This window comes from Hibiscus syriacus, unplaced genomic scaffold (assembly GCF_006381635.1).
Source record: "Hibiscus syriacus cultivar Baekdansim isolate YM2019G1 unplaced genomic scaffold, ASM638163v2 tig00110201_pilon, whole genome shotgun sequence".
In the NCBI taxonomy this organism is placed as follows: domain Eukaryota; kingdom Viridiplantae; phylum Streptophyta; class Magnoliopsida; order Malvales; family Malvaceae; genus Hibiscus; species Hibiscus syriacus.
The window spans coordinates 893,260-911,397 of NW_024062624.1; the positions used below are offsets into that span (position 1 = coordinate 893,260).

At 38.6% G+C, this 18,138-nt stretch overlaps 2 protein-coding genes across 2 annotated transcripts in view; one reads left to right on the top strand and one right to left on the bottom strand.

Annotated features, from left to right (window-relative positions):
• Positions 1-16,987, top strand: part of LOC120218743 (myosin-15-like) — a 30,850-nt gene extending 13,863 nt beyond the window's left edge. The window contains exons 17-39 of the mRNA XM_039215641.1: positions 1,988-2,119; positions 2,673-2,782; positions 3,158-3,218; positions 3,336-3,513; positions 10,934-11,139; positions 11,414-11,533; positions 12,063-12,161; positions 12,271-12,492; positions 12,689-12,828; positions 13,091-13,202; positions 13,319-13,369; positions 13,510-13,599; positions 13,708-13,878; positions 14,059-14,211; positions 14,499-14,675; positions 15,069-15,203; positions 15,455-15,525; positions 15,607-15,706; positions 15,784-15,840; positions 15,923-15,979; positions 16,065-16,145; positions 16,222-16,304; positions 16,475-16,987. Of these exons, the coding sequence (XP_039071572.1) occupies positions 1,988-2,119; positions 2,673-2,782; positions 3,158-3,218; positions 3,336-3,513; positions 10,934-11,139; positions 11,414-11,533; positions 12,063-12,161; positions 12,271-12,492; positions 12,689-12,828; positions 13,091-13,202; positions 13,319-13,369; positions 13,510-13,599; positions 13,708-13,878; positions 14,059-14,211; positions 14,499-14,675; positions 15,069-15,203; positions 15,455-15,525; positions 15,607-15,706; positions 15,784-15,840; positions 15,923-15,979; positions 16,065-16,145; positions 16,222-16,304; positions 16,475-16,598 (2,730 nt within the window). The 3' untranslated portion in view covers positions 16,599-16,987. The remainder of the gene's footprint in view (positions 1-1,987; positions 2,120-2,672; positions 2,783-3,157; positions 3,219-3,335; positions 3,514-10,933; positions 11,140-11,413; positions 11,534-12,062; positions 12,162-12,270; positions 12,493-12,688; positions 12,829-13,090; positions 13,203-13,318; positions 13,370-13,509; positions 13,600-13,707; positions 13,879-14,058; positions 14,212-14,498; positions 14,676-15,068; positions 15,204-15,454; positions 15,526-15,606; positions 15,707-15,783; positions 15,841-15,922; positions 15,980-16,064; positions 16,146-16,221; positions 16,305-16,474) is intronic.
• A 274-nt stretch (positions 16,988-17,261) lies between these two features.
• Positions 17,262-18,088, bottom strand: LOC120218903. Its single transcript, XM_039215792.1, has 3 exons — positions 18,019-18,088; positions 17,742-17,910; positions 17,262-17,637 (listed from the first exon to the last, which is right to left on the bottom strand). Exons 1-3 carry the CDS (start codon positions 18,086-18,088, stop codon positions 17,262-17,264), a joined length of 615 nt encoding a protein of 204 aa, XP_039071723.1.
• Positions 18,089-18,138: the final 50 nt, after the last annotated feature.

Below are 18,138 nucleotides of genomic sequence, written 5' to 3' on the forward strand. Positions count from 1 at the left end.
ATTGGGCTGAATGTAACTGATCCACTTCCTTTCGTAGCCCAAGCCCCACATAATCTCTATAAGACTTAGCCTCAAATTCAAATTCAAAATTGTCTGACAGCCCATTAATGATAGGTTTCGTGTGGGACTTATGTTTCAGAGATTGTTCCCCGCCACCTTCTAACCTCCCACTTTCTTGACCCTGCTGTAACCACGTGTCCACCTTTGACCCTACTTCCTCTATTGACTTCTCCCACTTGTCTTCTTCCTTCTCTGAGTTAACTCCTTCATCCTCCTTCGAAAAATCATCACTACTCTCATAATCAAAATACTTCTGCAGCTCATTTCCGATTCCAGCTTGGAAATTGTTACACTTCGATCCTGTATTGATTATGACTTTAAAAGATCTTCCATATGACCCTACATAAGTATATTCGGGTATATCAAAAGGACTTGCTACCCTTAACAGTAATCTCGCTGATGAAAGATCGTCTCTATTCTTTGTCTCCTCCATGATATTCACAAGCTCTCCCCACATTCCTGCAAGTTTCTCCAGAAAAGGTGCAGACCAACTAAGAAATGGTAGCCCCACCAACTTTACCAAGCAGTACGCCAATGGAACTCCTCCTTCGTTTAACAATGGAGATAACCATTTAAACCAGAGGAACAATTTCTCTCTAATGTTCGACCAAGCCTTTACGAAATCTTCATTAGAACTGAATATACCGATACAAGCATTCTTAACATAACCCCAGCTTACTATTTTGACCTCATAACCCTCCTTCGCTAGGGCCTTTTTCACCATATCAGACTGAAGGGGATATTTCAAAACCCCTGTTAAAGAATTCTTCAGCCAGCTTGAATCTTCAGAAGGAATGTGCATTTCCCATACATTCCTTATCCCATTTGCTTTCAAATTTTGTCCTCCCTTAATTCCCGCTCTATCATTCTCCGCTCTTTCCTCCACATTCACCACCTCCTTATACGTTCTGCCGTCCCTCGGGCTGCTCGGCTTTCCCATTACCTCCTGCTGCCTACCTTCCTCCCCTCGCACATGCTTATTTCCTTCCACCTGGAACTTTTTGTCATCAGTTGCTCTTCTTCTTTCCTTCTTATACTTTGCAACCCCCACTGAGACTCTCTTCCCATCTATCAGCGTTCCATTGACGTTCTGAATCGCTCTTCTACAACCTTCCTCCATCGCATATTGCACAAAGGCAAACGTTGATGACTTATAGTTTGGTTTCACCATAAAACTTGGAATATAGACCCTTAAAACACGACCATAAATATCGAAGATCTCTCTTAACTCTCTTCTAGTAACTCTCTTACTAAGATTGTCTACGAAAACAGTCCAATCCTTATCGGAAGATGAACGACCTGTCACAAGCTCTCTATTTCTCTCTCTGCCTTTCTCACTCATGATGATACGTTTTGTTTAGGATAATGGCGGTATATGATATTTTTTGAGAGTTGTGGTTTTTCCATGTAGTATTGTTATATTCATATAAGTTCTTACAATGATCCCATTTTTTTATCTTATTTTTTAGCCGAATCTGTCAGAGCCATAGTTTACCAGAAGACGAGTCTGACACATGGACACAGACTTGTATGGCTACTCATACGCGTGTCCATCTAACATAGTTGAACACTTGTTTTAGGTAGCTCTTGTGAAGGTTCAGGCATGTCATTTGTGATATTATTTAAGACAATAAACTTATCACAGGAAATTTGGCTACTTCTATCTTTTCTTCTTTGCGGTGCTGATATTATTCTTTCTTGGACCTTACTTTTAGGAAGTGGGATGGTTTTGAAGATTTTGATGATTTATTTTCTTTATTGATGTTCTTGGTTGAGTGGCTTGATCGCTAAAAGATTTCTCTGTTAGTGTACTTATTTACATGTGGTTTACTGATGAGGGTTTTCTGTTCACTGTAAGCACATCAGACATAATGTTTATAATTCGTTAATGCCAATGCTTTTAATTCTTTTTTCGTTTTCTTTATAGCAACAACTTCAAGCACTCATGGAAACCCTCAACTCAACAGAACCTCATTATATACGCTGTGTGAAGCCAAACTCATTGAACCGACCTCAAAAATTTGAGAACCTCAGTGTCCTTCATCAACTGCGTTGTGGGGTATGTAGTCTCTTTATGTATGCTTCCTTTTTTGAATTATAGTGCTATCAATCTCAATGGAAATGCCATTCTAAAGCTTTGTGCTCCTGATGTTGATTAGTGTGTTGTAACATTTGACCTAGGCCTTCCATTCTTACATAAATATCTGCTCTTTACTTTCCTAATCTCTTTGACTGCAATTTTCTTTTCTTTCTTTACATGGATATCACATCTGTGTGTCTTGGCTTCATTTCATTCAGGAAATTCTTTGATTTCAGTTGATTTATGAGTCTGCATTAATTTCTACATGAAAATGGCAGGGAAGTATTTTAAAAGCTTAATAACAACAAAGGCTACATTTTCAATCAGGCTTGAAAATGTTGTTTTCTGACAAAGAAATAGAATAGACAAGCCTGAAATTGTCCGATAACATCAATCAGGTCAAAATTCAAATACTTAGTGCGCTACTTAATTGATGGCAGAGGTCCCTGGTGCAAGTGCCACATGATTGATTCTTGATTCTTGATTCTATAGATGTGATTTGCTAAGATAATTTTATTTGATTTGAAATTAGGGTGTTCTGGAGGCTGTTCGAATAAGTCTAGCTGGCTATCCAACTCGACGAACTTATTCTGAATTTGTGGATCGCTTTGGCTTGTTAGCTTCAGAATTCATGGATACAAGGTAGTAAATGTTTTATAAACACACCTGCATGCCATGCAGATTACCATATGCACATGTCAAACTACATATTTTCTTATAGGCTCTCTTGTTAGGATGGTTAAATTATAATTGGTATGTCTCCATGTTCCATGTAGTAATCTTTTTTTTTTTCATTTCTGTTAAAATCTGTCTGTGCTGTACCTTGCACATGTAGTTTTCTCAGGAATTTGCTCACAACTTGTTATTCTTTGTTTCTGTATAGTAAAGGGCATCCTTGCTTCCCCATGGCTGTGTTTTCCAGAATCTCTTCTAATGAAATCCATTTCTTCTGCATTTTGCTGTTCTCTGATACGTCTTTTTCTGTTTCTTGTTTAACTTTTAAAATTATATTTGCAGTTACGATGAAAAGGCATTGACAGAGAAAATTCTGCAGAAGTTAAACCTTCAAAATTTTCAGGTAATCATGATTAACGTTGTATAATTAAATTATTTCTAATTTTCTGTTGCTGCTTTTGCAATTTTTCAATAAATGGCCTAATTTTTCCGATTCTCTGTTTTCAAATATTTTGTGCAGTTGGGCAAGACAAAAGTGTTTCTTAGGGCTGGTCAGATAGGTGTTTTAGATTCACGACGAGCTGAGGTTTTGGATACATCTGCGAAACATATTCAGCACCGTTTGCAGACATTTATTGCCCGTAGAAAGTTTATTTCAGCTAGGTTTGCTGCAATTGCACTCCAAGCATATTGCAGAGGTTCTCTCTCTGGACAGTGCACCTACTTTTCTTACAGATATAACCCTTGATTCATTTTTTGTTTCATTGCTTGAAACTTTCTTTTTCTTAAAGTTTTTTTTTATATATATTTGTCAAAGGTTATGCTTGGCTATTTTTTTCATTTCGTCACAAAATTAATATGTGATGTAGGATACAAGGGTAGATATGAATTGAGAAGCTAGAAAAAGGAAATAGAGGGAATGTAAGTGAACATAGGAAAAAGAGAGGATGCTAGAGAACCAAAAGATGAGTGAGAAAGTTAGTGAGAGAGTGAGCGTGGCGCATGGTATTGGCTCTTCAGACAGAGGCGGAGCACTGCCTGGCGAAGGAGTATGGGTAGCTTTCATTGATAATCTTAGCAGGAGAGTTCATAGAAGTGTTTTATGGGAGCGTTTTAGTTATTTCGGTAAGGTGATTAAAGTATTCATTCCGTTTGTTAATAGTAGGCCAAAGTACAAGGACTGCACATTCGCCTTTGTGCATTTTGCAAGTGAGGAGGGACTGTTCAATGCAATGGATAGGATGAATAACGCTGTGGTAGACGGTAGGAGAATATCGGTGTCGATTGCAAAATATCAGAAGAGCGGCGGTCAGAGAGGCCGTGAGCAAGTTCCTGGAGCGGGGTCAGGAGTGGAAAGAGAAAAGGAGTCGAGTGGGAAGAGACCAATAAGCCTTGTTGAGACTAGGAAGAGGGAGTTGCTTAGTAATTTTCACGATGGAAGATCTTACAAGGAGGCGGTAGTGGGAAGGGATATTAAGGAGAACCAGCAGAGGATTAGTGGTGCGATGTGAAGGGGGGTAAGAAGACTTTGGAGGTGCATATTCCATTGGAAGATAGAACTTGGTTAAGATCATCTCTAAATGGTATATGTAAGGATATTTTCGAGGTGGAGCTTGTGCAAAGAAGTCTAAGGACTGAGGGCTTCAAGGTCAAGGTGGTAAGGTGGGGTTTTGCGAAAAATGCCTGTCTGATTGTCTTTCAGTCGATGGAAGAGAAAACAGCAGCGGTGAAGGATAAATGGGAGGCACTGTCTTTTTGGTTCGAAAGGCTCGAGCCTGTTATGGAGGAGAAGGGTGTTCCTTTATCTTTCTGTGCAGTGTCTTTGATGGGTGTCCCTCTGAACTGTTGGTCAGTTCCCTTCTTCTCTAACTTGGCAGAGAGATGGGGCAAGTTAGTAAAGATTCAGGAGCAGACTGCTCAAAGAACGGATTGCAGGGTGGCTCAATTGTTGATAAGAGTGGAAAGTCCATTTGATATTCCGTCCCAGGTAGTCATTAATACATATGGCAGATCATTTATTATAAAAATCAAAGTGGAAGGATGTGATGAGTTTTTTCCGGAGCTGGATGATGGAGTGGAGGAAGCCGGTTCTGTGGAAGGACGAGTCGACCCCGGGGGAAGAAACTCATTCGGAAGAGAACATAGGAGATGATAGAGAAGAGTTGCAAGGACAATTGAATTTTCTGCCGATGTCAGGAGCCTTTCATGGGGTTGACACGCTGTTTGATGGTAATTTGAATTTAAAAGCGGAAGTCAATGATATTACAGGGACTGTCCAGACTGAGCAGGGGACAGTACTAGGTAAGGTTAAAAGTAGGAAGAACGTGTCAGAAACCTTCTCTGCTGAGAGAAAAAGGTTGTGTAGTTTGGGAGGTGAATCCTCGGGGCAAGATAAAGGTGTTAAAGACTGGGGGATTTACCCTAAAACGGGCAGATATGTGGAGATTGGGCCTGAGCAGAGTGGGTATATTTCTTCAGCCCAAGGTTGTCCTGTGGAGAATGAAAATATTATCCAGGACCAAACTCTTTTCCAAACATATGTGGAAAATAATAATTTCATGGGGGAGGAGGTGAAGGAAAATAGCAAGGAATTGGAAGAGTGGGCTAAGGGTGGTAAAGAACGTAAATCTAAAAAGGCTGGCAGCAACCCAATGGGGGAGAGGTGTAAGAGATGGAGAGTGGGATATCAGGTTTCGAAAGGATTGTCAATTAGTAATAATTCTGAAGGTGTGAGGGGTTGTGGACGTATTGATAGGGTGTACAGAAGGTCGAAAACAAGAAGAGTATGGCTATGTTCAGAAAATAGCCATAAGCACAGTCAAAACAGGCTGGTTCTTCATAATTTTAAGCAACTTTCTTCAGTGGCAGAGGATAGCGGTCAAGTCAAGGAGGTAACAGGTTCTGGGCAAATTCTGAATACTTCTACGGGGCATATGAAGAGCAGTTCTTCTCCAACCAGGGGGGGCAGACCCGCCTAGTATTTCAAAGAGTCGAAGATTGTACAGAAAGAAGAGAAGAGGCTTAATTGCAGATGCTTTGGCAAGTGCAGAAGTGTCTACAGTCTATTCTCGGTCCTTCTCTAAAGTTTTGGAGGAAGCATTGTCTACTTGGGAAGTTTGTCAGAGTTTAGGCATTTCTTTTAAGGAAGGGAGGGAGGCTTTCATGGATAAAATTAGAATGATGGAGGAAGGAGCAGGGGTGGTTTATGAAGCAGGTCAGTGAGCCAGTTTCTGTGTCATACAGGTTTCGGTGAAATGCATATGATGGAGTGCAATCTTATTTCGTGGAATGTTAGGGATTAGGTAGGAAGGAAAAAATTAGAGGTGTGTCGAGACTTGTTAAAAAGATTAAGCCGGTATATTGTTTTTACAGGAGACTAAACTAAATAAAAGTCAGAAGGGATTGAAGAGGAAGTTAGGAGGAAAGCTATTAAAGGGAGCAAGTATTCAGCCAGCGGATGGGTCTGCTGGTGGACTGATGTGTTTGTGGAATGATGATGTTTTTGAGGTAATTGACATGGCCAACCATAGTAGATTCCAGATGCTAAAAGGAAGGTTCAAGGTGTCTAAGACGGAGTGTGTTTTTATCAATGTATATGGCCCATCGGTTGAGGAAGAAAAGGAGGAGTTTTTTAGTCAGCTGTTGAGTTTTGTGCATTCGGTTGATCTGCCTCTCTGCATTGGGGGAGATTTCAATGCTTATCTCGAAATAGGAGAAGATTGGTGCCTCTCAAACTGGCATTCAATGGGCCTGCTTAGGAATTTTTTACAAAAGTCGAATCTAATTGACCTCCCTTTGGTAGGTGATACCTTCACATGGGGAAGTAATAGAAAGGTTACCACATGGGTTAGGCTGGATCGTTTCTTGTTGAGCAGCAGCTTCTTAAGTTGCTTCCCCAAGGTGGTTCAGAAACTTCTCCCTAGATCTCTTTCTGATCACAACCCGATTCTATTGGCGGAAGATGGGAAGAATTGGGGACCGAAACCATTTCGGTTTTTCAACTATTTGATGGAGGAGGATGGCTTTGTAGATATGGTTCAAAATGTAGTGTCAGATCAGGCCAACGATAGAGGGGGAAGCAGAATGTTCAATGTATTAAAAGGAACCAAAAAACGTATCAAGGAAGGGCCAATCAGAAGTAAACAGGGGATATCGGAGGCTATTACTGGGTTAGAGAGTAAAATTTATGATCTGGAAATTAAGGCACAAAGCATGGATTATCTTCTTCGGACTGGGAACAGCTTCTATCTTCCCAGAATGAGCTATGGAAATTGTTTAGAATCGAGGAAAGTATTTGGTTTCAATTGTCGAGACAGAAATGGATTAAAGACGGAGACAAGAACACTAGGTTCTTCCACCTATGTGCTGTTAACAGAAACAATTCAACTCTATTTCGGAATTGAAAGTGGAGGGGGAGTGTTGACAGACCCAGAAGCGTAAAAGTTGCTGTCTCTCAGTTCTTCAAGAAAGCATATAATTCCAGAGATTTTCTAGAGGTAGACAACTTGAACCTGAATTTGACATATTGAGAGAAGAGCAAAGGAAGGGCCTCGAGGTTATTTTTTTAGAAGAGGAAGTAAAGGAGGCCATTTTTTCTTCGGATAGCTCTAAAGCCTCAGGCCCTGATGGTTTCACAATGGGGTTTTATAAGAAAGTTTGGCCAATTATTAAAGGGAATCTTATGAAGTTTATGGAGGACTTTTACTTTGGAAGAAAATGGGATCATGGAGTCAATCATGCGTTCATTTCTCTGATTCCAAAGAAAGACAATCCGGAATGTATTGAAGATTACAGACCTATAAGTCTAGTCGGCAGTCTCTATAAAATCGTCTCCAAGGTTTTAGCAAGGAGATTAGTTTTGGTGATCCAAGATATTGTGAGCCCTTCACAGTTTGCATTCATTCCGAGGAGACAATTACAAGATTGTGCTTTTATTGCAAATGAAAGCATAGATAGTTGGCGGAAGCGAGGGCTGAAAGGGGTGGTTTTCAAAGCTGATTTTCAGAGGGCTCAAGGTTTTAGCAAGGAGATTAGTTTTGGTGATCCAAGATATTGTGAGCCCTTCACAGTTTGCATTCATTCCGAGGAGACAATTACAAGATTGTGCTTTTATTGCAAATGAAAGCATAGATAGTTGGCGGAAGCGAGGGCTGAAAGGGGTGGTTTTCAAAGCTGATTTTCAGAGGGCTTATGACACGGTTGAATGGCCAATTATTTATAGATTACTGAGAGTCATGGGTTTCAGGGAGAGATGGGTTTCTTGGATAGAATGTTGCCTCTCTACGGCGTTGATATCGGTATTAGTGAACGGTTCACCTACAGAGAAGTTCTCGATGGCCAAAGGATTGAGACAAGGATGTAGTTTGTCTCCTCTATTGTTTAACTTAGTGGGGGAGCTGTTAAATCGTATGTTGAGGAAAGCAGCGGATGTGGGATTTTTTCAGGGCTTCACTTTTGGAAGGTCGGGTGCCCTCAGTCTAACTCACCTACAGTTTGCGGATGACTTGATTGTGTTTTGCCGAGATTCAACTTCCTACATCCTCAATATTAAAAGAGTCCTGAGAACTTTTAGCATAATGACTGGTCTCCATTTGAATATGTCGAAGAGTAGTCTGTATGGAATCAATGTGGAGGGCGAGGTATTGAATGAATGGGCGAAGGAGATTGGTTGTGCTGTTGGGGTTTTTCCAGTAATGTATCTAGGGTTACCAGTAGGTGCAAAAAGGAACTCAGAGGCCCTTTGGGAGCCAGTCATACACAGTTTTAACAAGAAACTAGCCGGATGGAAAGCTTCCTCACTTTCTATGGCGGGGAGATTAGTGTTGATCAAATCATTTTTATCCTCCCTGCCAATTTTTTTCCTCTCTATTTTCAGAATTCCGAGTAAGGTCTATAGGAAACTAAATTCTATTATGGCAAACTTTCTGTGGGGGGAGGGTTCTTCCAAAAGCAGAATTCACTGGGTGAACTGGAAAAGGGTGTGTCTTTCCATAGAGGAGGGTGGACTGGGAGTCTTGGATTTGAATTTTGCTAACAGAGTACTACTAGGCAAATGGGTATGGAAATTCGCTAATGAGAAAGACTCACTATGGAAGAACATGATTTGCAGTATACACAATGCGAGTACTATGTCTTTAGACCTTAACAAGGTAATCTCTCCTTCGGATTCTTGGATATGGAAGGGGATTACAAGAAATTACTTGGCAGAGGATGCAATTGGAAATGGTTTAAGATCTCACTCGAAGATACAAGTAGGTAATGGAAAGTCGATTGTATTTTGGCATGATGTGTGGCTAAATGAGGAATCCTTGAAAGGTCAATTTCCGAGAATATATGCTCTATCCAACAATAGGTGGGGAAAAGTTTCAGAGTTTGGGAGTAGAATAGGCAATAAGTGGATTTGGAACATTCAAACGAGAAGGAATATCTGTGACTGGGAGATGGAGCACTGGATTCGACTGATGACACTATTGGAGAACGTGGGGCTATCGGAATCAGTGGATGATTTTTTGGCGTGGTCGGGAAAGGGTCATGGATTGTTTACGGCTAAAGCCTGCAGGTTGACACTTTCTTCTAACTCAGGGGGCAGTCTCACTTGGAAGAAATTCGTTTGGTCAGGTTTGGCCCCACCGAGAGTCGAAACTTTCCTATGGCAGGTTTCCCATCGAAGACTGGCAGTCAGATCGGAGCTGATAAAAAGGGGTGTTATGTTGGAGGAGGTGGCTTGCCCGTTATGTGCTAAGCAAGAGGAAACAGTTCAGCATTTGTTTATCTCGTGTCAGGTTGCATGGGAGTTATGGAGCAGTTTCTGGAGGTTATGGGGAGTTTCGGCAGTTTTACCTAATGATCCAGCCTCTCTGTTGTGTTCCTGGTCGGATTTAAGGCCAAAGTCATTAATATGGTCCTTTATACCGGGGGTAGTTCTTTGGTCATTATGGAAGGCTAGAAATTCGGTGGTTTTTGATGATGGGAAACTGGACAAACCTAATCTTTTCTTCATTTGCAGATTTAGGTTGGTTAAGTGGTTCCTTGCTAAATACCCAAATGATTTCATTCAGGTTGATGCTCTTGTTGGAGACCCGTCGCTTGCAGACAAGCACCAGACAAGCCACCATAAAAGGGTGAAGGTTCAGGAGTGGCTTCCTCCTCCACATTTTTTCAAGGTTAATGTTGATGGGGCGGTTAGTGGGGACGGCCTGTTGGGGGGAATCGGGGGTATTTTAAGGGACTCGGAAAGCAAAATCCTTGGGTCTTTCTCACTTGCTGTTGGTCCATGTCCTCCTCCACTTGCGGAGATGAAAGCAATAGAGAAAGGCATTGAATTTTTTCTATCGTCGGAATGGGTGACTCAAGGAAGGTTAATTATTGAGAGTGATTGTAAGACATTGGTGGATTGGATCTTACAACCGATTTCTTCTCCTCCTTTTCTTAGGTTATTGGTTCTAAAAATTGCGTCCTTAATCTCGGAGAGGGCGATCATTATTAGACATATTCCGAGAAATTGTAATTGTGAGGCTGATACCTTAGCGAAACAGGGGATTGGCTGATCACACATCATAGTTTTAGAGGTCATTCAGTGGGGTTTTGGGTTATTGTGGTTGTAGGGGATGTGGTAGTTTCGCTATTGTATAGGGGCAGACTGGTTGTGATAATTGGTCTGTATTTTTTATGGTGTTTAGTCAGTCTGTGGGGTGTTTCTTATGTACTATGTTCTCTTCAGAAATAAAATCCTAAGGCACTCTTTTACTCCCTTCACTGATTAAGGAACTTTCTCAAAAGTTCCTTTAGTCAAGAAGGGGGATTTAAATGAGGCCTGTAATTCTTATAAAAAAAAAATAACTTCGATTTTCAAAATATATAATGAGAATTCATGAAACCCTAGTTAAAAATGAAGATTCCAAATATAACCCTCATTAAGCTAAATAAAACAAAGTAACCTAACTAACGAAAACTTAAAATACATAATCTTAAATTGAATTTGTTATTACAAAATACTCAAAATGATTTAGCCCCTTCTGATAACAAAGTGTATTTTGTCATTAACTATCCTTTCCACAAGATCAATTGTCTCATATGTTTGATCTTTGCTTTAGTGCTAAGTTATCATGATTTCTGCAGGATGCCTTGCTCGAAAGATGTTTTCTGCAAGAAGAGAGGCAGCAGCAGCTGTTTGTTTACAGAAATATGCCCGAAGGTGGCTATTGAGGCATGCTTATCTGAAACTATTCTCAGCAGCTGTTTTTATACAGTCCAACATCCGTGGCTTTTCAACTCGTCAAAAGTTTTTGCATGGAAAGAAGCATCGAGCTGCCACTGTGATCCAGGTGAGCAAAACTTGATCATATTTCTGTGCATTCATATGCTATTATGTGGTTTTCAATATGTATGTGATTATGTTCATCATGGTTTTAGGAAGTTGCACTCTGGGCATGTGTATGATAAACAATTAATGTCTGTCTACTGTCCTCAAATTCATTGTATGCTTATCGTCTAGTTGCTTATTGTGAAGCTTTTTCACCTTTGTTGCTTGTTTTTAGGTAAAATCCTCTGCAGGCTGGAATTTGACTCTTAATGCCTTCTTTTTCTTGCATTGAGCAGGCTCATTGGAGATTGTACAGATTCCGCTCTGCTTTCCATAATTATAAAAAATATATCATTGCAATACAGTGTCGTTGGAGGCAAAAAGTTGCAAAAAGAGAACTCCGAAGGCTTAAGCAAGTATGTGGAACTGCTTATTCTTGTGATTTCTTTCAATGTAAACTTCATGTTAAATGTGTTTTGTGGAATCTACCGAGTGCTACCTCCAAGGTCCAGGAAAAAATATTTAAAGAAAAGAGAATCCTTGTTTGATGAAAATTGTGCTTTTAGTATCATAAAGCTTTATTCGAGTCTCATTAAGTTGTAGGCATTTATTTAGTAAGTGAAATGGTTGGTCAGCAATCTTCATATGTGAGTTATAAATCAGTCTATAAAAGTCCTATATTTTCCTTGTGTATTAAATGTTCTTCTATACTTATCAATTGTACTCATGTAAGGATTTAAGGAATTGTAGAAAGTTCTAAGAAATTCCTTGTTTTCTTGAGTTTGACTTGAAAAGTAAATATTCATTTAAGATCAGACCCATCTATGCAACAAGATGGAATCTTCTGATTTATGTATTCATTACAGTCACAATTCACCATCAGACTTTCCACATATTATGAACTTCCTTGCATTGCATGACCACTTTTCCATATACAATCTTCAGGAGGCTAATGAAGCAGGTGCCTTACGGTTAGCTAAGAACAAGCTTGAAAAGCAATTAGAAGATCTCACATGGCGACTGCATCTAGAAAAACGAATGCGGGTATCACTTATAGTTTCTGATCTGTTTTCTAGTGCTTCTATTCTTTTTTTTAATAAAAGTATTATGTTATTCTATGTTCCATTTTTTACTTAAATGTGGCAACCTGCAGGTTTCCAATGAAGATACGAAGTCAGTTGAAGTTTCAAAACTTCAGAAAGCATTGGAATCTTTGAAGCTTGAGTTAGATGCAGCTAAGCTGGCAACAATTAGTGAGTGCAACAAGAATGCAGTGTTGCAAAATCAATTGGAATTATCAAGAAAAGAAAAGTCTTCTTTTGAAAAGGAACTTACTATGATGGCTGAAATGAGAAAGGAAAATGCATTACTTAAGGTTTGTGTTTTGGTGTTGATTACCAATTTTTATGATTAGTCTAAGAAAACTACTTACTTTCCACTTTGGAACGTTGTTTACTTTTTTCTGATTTAAACCTTTTCTTAGAAATTGAATTTAGAATATGTTTTCTGTATAATTTTCATCTGTTTTGTTATTAATAAGGACTTTCCTTTGACTTCTGTTTACTTTTCAGAGTTCTTTGGATACCTTGGAAAAGAAGAATTCTTCCCTGGAGCTTGAGCTCAAGAAGGCTGTACAAGATGCCAATGATACGATTGAAAAATTGCAGGAATTGAAACAAAACAATTCTGAGCTCCAGAATAACATGAAAAGGTATCTTTCATAACTTGAAACTGTGATCTAGACTTAAATAGATGCATGCATATTCTATGCTTTGCATACTGTTTGTTTTACTTATTTGTTTGCTATGGTGACATTGGATTTTATTCTGCTATGATTTAGTCTTCCACTGACTGCTTTTTACATTGAATTATTTTGTTGTCTTGTCATCTATTCTGAAGTGGATATACTAATTTGGTTTGCACATTAATTAATTTTACTTCCTCATTCATTTTGTTTTCTGGTTTTTAACAAGTCTGGAGGAGAAGCTCTCCCATTTAGAAGATGAAAATCTTGTTCTACGTCAAAAAGCATTGACTCCGTCCCCGAAGAGCAACCGTGCTAGCTTTCTAAAGTCATTTTCAGAAGTAAGTGCATGTTTTTTTTTCTTAGATGGCTTATATTTCCTTACATCCTTTTTCTTCTTCTCTCTTAAATTATTTTTCCTTTAAATTTGCTTTTTTTTTTCTTCTTAATGAACCAGAAATATGGTAGTACACTTAGTCTTCCTCAGACTGACCGGAAGCAAGCATATGTAAGACTTCTTGACCCCCCCCCCAACACACACACACAATTTCTCGTTTCTCCATTAGAAAATTATTGCTGCATTTGACTAGTTTTAGCTCCGACTGTTGTGTAAGTTTTAAGCTTTCCTGATTATTGTCTCTTCTGCAGGAATCTCCCACACCTTCAAAACTTATTGTACCTTTCTCACATAGCATGTCAGAATCAAGAAGGCCTAAACTAACAGCAGAGAGACAACAGGTTTCTTGTTTATATGAATATCATTTAAGTTTATTCTTTTGATTCACAATGAGATCTTTTGATAGTTTTGCATTGGATGACTTAAAATATAAGAATCTGTTTGCACAGGAAAATTATGAATTTCTTTCAAGATGTATCAAAGAAAATTTGGGGTTTCAGAATGGTAAACCGCTGGCTGCTTGTATCATATACAAATGTCTTCATCATTGGCATTCCTTCGAGTCTGAACGGACTGCTATATTTGACTACATAATAGAAGGAATCAACGATGTTCTGAAGGTACTTGTAGTACATCATCACAAACTTTCATGAAATTGGAAGGCCGTAATTTGTAATAGATACTGATAATAATATTTGAATCATATTTCTTTCCTTTTCTCAATCAATCCCATAATATTTTGAATAACATTTTAGCCTTTTGTGAATGTTTTATGTATTCAATCTTTGACATTTCTGCAGGTTGGGCCTGAAAATGCAACCTTACCTTATTGGCTGTCCAACACCTCAGCACTTTTGTGTCTCCTGCAAAAAAATTTACGATCAAATGGCTTTCTTTCTGTTGCAACTCAACGTTCTGGAGGAAATACTGGTTTAGCTGGAAGGGTTTCCTATGTGAGTTCTGTTGCAATATTTTGAAATGACCTTTTTGGGTTGTAATTTTGTTATATTTAGTAGAATTCTTATTTCCATTTTTAATTTTTTTTAATGCATTGCCTGCTAAAATATATCCCGAGTTTTGTTTATTTTGTTATTGTTATCATATGACTGAAGCAGACACCTTTACTTCTAATAATAGTTATCACTGCTGTATTAGGCTTGTAGTCATGTTCCATTCTTTTTCACTTTATCGTGCCATTGAACAACTTTGTTAAGCTGATTTTTGTTTTTGACACCTCTAGGGTCTAAAATCCCCTTTCAAATACCTCGGGTTTGAAGATGGTATGTCACATATAGACGCGAGATATCCAGCAATACTATTCAAACAACAACTGACAGCCTGTGTTGAGAAGATTTTTGGCTTGATTCGTGACAACATTAAGAAAGAGTTATCTCCGCTTTTGGGACTCTGCATTCAGGTTTGTATTGAATGTTAGATGCTAATATGTTTTGCAGATCTGGAAGCTAAACCCAAATATCAAAATTATGACTTACCTGGCCCCAAGATCAGTTTTGATTATTATTTTGCTGTGTTTGTGTTATGTTTCAATCATCTGTTTGTGCTGTGCAGTTCAAATGCTTAGCTCACTATTAAATTGTTTGCTACTGTAGAAAGCTACTTGAGATAATGGCATTCATTGTCTAATTGTGATTTGATCAATATTTTTCATATATGTTTTCATGTATATGCAATTCTTTTATTTATTTGTTTTCTTAAAATAAGGTATATTTGTTTGGATCCTTGTGAGAAAGCACCAGACGGTTGGAAACTTAAAATTGTAATTGCTGGATAATTTTTGTTGATTTTGAAGGTGCCAAAAAATGCACGAATGCTTGCTGGGAAATCAAGATCTCCTGGAGGGCTTACCCAACAGTCACCTAGTAGTCAATGGGATAGCATCATCAAATTCTTGGATTCCCTTATGGATCGGTTACGTGAAAATCATGTACGTGTAATAGTTTGAAGCAAGGTGTTTCTCTTCTAGATACAAGAATTACTAGTTTGCAAATGATTGTTAAACCTTAGTTGATAAGGTCATCAAATGCGCACAATTCTTGATGGGAGAATTGAATAATATCTTTATCAACTAATTAAAAATGGTTTGTCTTACAAAATTATTTAGAGCAGTAATGTCAAAATTCATCCCAGCTTTTGGTTTCTTCAATGACCTTTCTGACTCAGTCCCTGTGCATGTAGGTACCCTCTTTCTTCATTCGTAAGCTAATAACTCAGGTTTTCTCCTTCATCAATATGTCTCTTTTCAACAGGTATGAGTTCATTAGTATTTAAAATTATCTTTAGAATCAATTGGTTGAATGATCAAACTATTAAGATGAAATTTTATCCAGTCTTTTACTTCGACGAGAATGTTGCTCGTTCTCAAATGGAGAATATGTTAAATCTGGCCTAGCAGAACTAGAGAAATGGATAGTCAATGCAAAGGAGGAGGTAAATAACATTCTTCAGCGAATTATTGTACTAATTGGATGCAATAGTCTTTTATTCTGAAATATTGGAATATACAGTTTGCAGGAACCTCTTGGCATGAGCTAAACTATATTAGACAAGCTGTTGGCTTTTTGGTTAGTGTCCAAGCTTCATACATACATATTTATACATCTGGCCTATTAAGTCTGTTCACTTTTTTGTTCTACATTTATTTAGGTCATACATCAAAAGAGAAAAAAATCTTTGGCTGAGATAAGTAATGATTTATGTCCGGTAAGCTAATGCTCGTATGAGTCCCATATCTCATTTCCCCTTTTGGAGGTTAATAATCATTCCTTGTGTTGTGGAACTTGTACAGGCGTTGACTATTAGGCAAATTTACCGAATAAGTACCATGTACTGGGATGACAAATATGGTACCCAAAGTGTGTCAAATGAGGTGAGTTATAGACTCGGTTTCTGGCAAATTTGTGTTTTATAGTGTCGCTTGGGTTTCTGACATTATCTATCTCTAGGTTGTTGCTGAAATGAGGGAGATGTTGAACAAGGACAGCCAATATCTGGCCTCAAACTCATTCTTGCTGGACGATGATCTCAGGTAATGTGTTTTCTGTCAAATTTATGTCTGAATTTTACCAGAGTGAAGATACAGTTTGCCTTTTGAAAGTATTTTCTCCTCTGCCAAAATCCTCTTGGTGTTATTATACGTCAATCCATGTTTTGTATGTATAGGCTTGTTACTGAAATCGAACCATTTTCTGATTACAGCATTCCATTCTCAACTGAAGATATAGATATTGCAATACCAGCAATAGACCCCTCGGCCATTGAACTCCCTGGATTCTTATTGGAATATTCGTGTGCACAGTTTCTAACTCAGAATCAAAAGTAAGCCCGCAGCATGATTCGGATGCAGTTATTTGAACCCACAGCATAGCTGGTGTTGAAAGTTAATGCATCGAAGATAAAAGATTTGCGCTGCAAAGAATCTATATACTTGTGAAATTGCATCTATAAACTGCCATCTCTCTTGGTGGCATCCGCAATGGGTAGTGGTAGGACGTAGGTAACCACAATATTGGCATTGTTTAGGGATAGGCCATTTGTATGTTTTTGAATTGAGAAGGATGCTTCTTGTATTTTTTACCTGTGAAGCTTGTCCTCTCCTTTTTCATCCTTCATTCACATTTGGTTTTAACTGTAAAAATGCTTTCATGTTGTATTCTTATGCTTGTATAAAGAACGTTTAGATTGTACATAGAATTGCCATTACTGTTCCTGAGCACCCATCTAGTTTTGGACATAATTAAATCATGAACATAGTGCTTTTTAAGTGAATTCAGAGTTTATCTTGGTAGATACTGATAAAAACGTTTAATTTAAGGTAAAAACAGATGATTTATGCACATGCATTAAGGAAAAAACTGCTACAAATTGGCAAAAAAAAAAAAGCCATAAGCCTGATTCCCGTTTTGAGTATACAAAATCTGTAAAATTTACAATTTTTTTCTCTTCAAGATTGCTTCCTATAGCTGGTTTAATCCTCAACTAAAGATCAACGTGGATGAGTGCTGCCCACAAGTGGTACAGTCCCGTACATCAGCCCACAACGTGGATGGGGTGCTATAATATTGAAAAAAGGTTGTGGTTTAAGGTTGGGTGCAAAGGAGGAAGAAGTTGAGGGCATGAAGTTGGAAGCAGAGTCGTCACTTGTGGTAGCGCTCATGGCAACTGCTAGCAAGGGCAATGTACTTTTGCTTGATCTTTTTAACTTCTTGTTCCATGCATGGTTCATTGCCAATAGGTTTCGCCTCCTCCGTGCGTAGGCGGTTTCGGGTTTTGCAATCTCTTTAACTGTTGAAATCGATGTAGCTTCAGCCAAATTTGTGAAAGACTTGGATTTGCCATTGTAAAAACTCGAGATGCCTCTCCTGTTCGAAAAAAAAAAACCCAACTTCTGTTTACATTAATTTGATGAATTTTAAAAAAAAAGAAAATGGTTGTATAGTAGAGCTAAGCGGAGATACGAACTAACCTGACAGGCAAAACCCGTTGGAGCGAATCCATGGTGTCCAAGCCACCATTAAAGGAGCTTTGAACTTCATCTTCGTAGGAGGAACGTCCAGACACATCATCACTATTCATCCCGACCCAAGACGACGTCGTGGTAGACGATGAACGACAATCATCTTCCTCCTTCACCTCTTACATTTTGGATTCAAATCTGGAAGCATTAAGCTTCTATGCTTTTATTAATGATAATAATCCTTGGTCATTAGCGTGTCAAGTGAACCAGGGTTTTGGATCAATACCATGTTTACAAAACTGTCTGCCTCTCCACGAACATGGATATATGTATGACGTGGCAGCTGGCACTTTCATTGTTCTTTGGGTTTGTCTAGGTAACCTTTTTTTTCAATAAAAAAAATGAA

Bases quoted from the DNA above. Each gene is read 5' to 3' on its own strand.
- LOC120218903 (XM_039215792.1), bottom strand. From the start codon at position 18,088: ATGAAAGTGCCAGCTGCCACGTCATACATATATCCATGTTCGTGGAGA. The intron at 17,911-18,018 runs GTATTGATCCAA...CCAAAATGTAAG, and splicing joins CAGACAGTTTTGTAAACATG to AGGTGAAGGAGGAAGATGAT. The intron at 17,638-17,741 runs GTTAGTTCGTAT...TTTTTCGAACAG, and splicing joins CAACGGGTTTTGCCTGTCAG to GAGAGGCATCTCGAGTTTTT.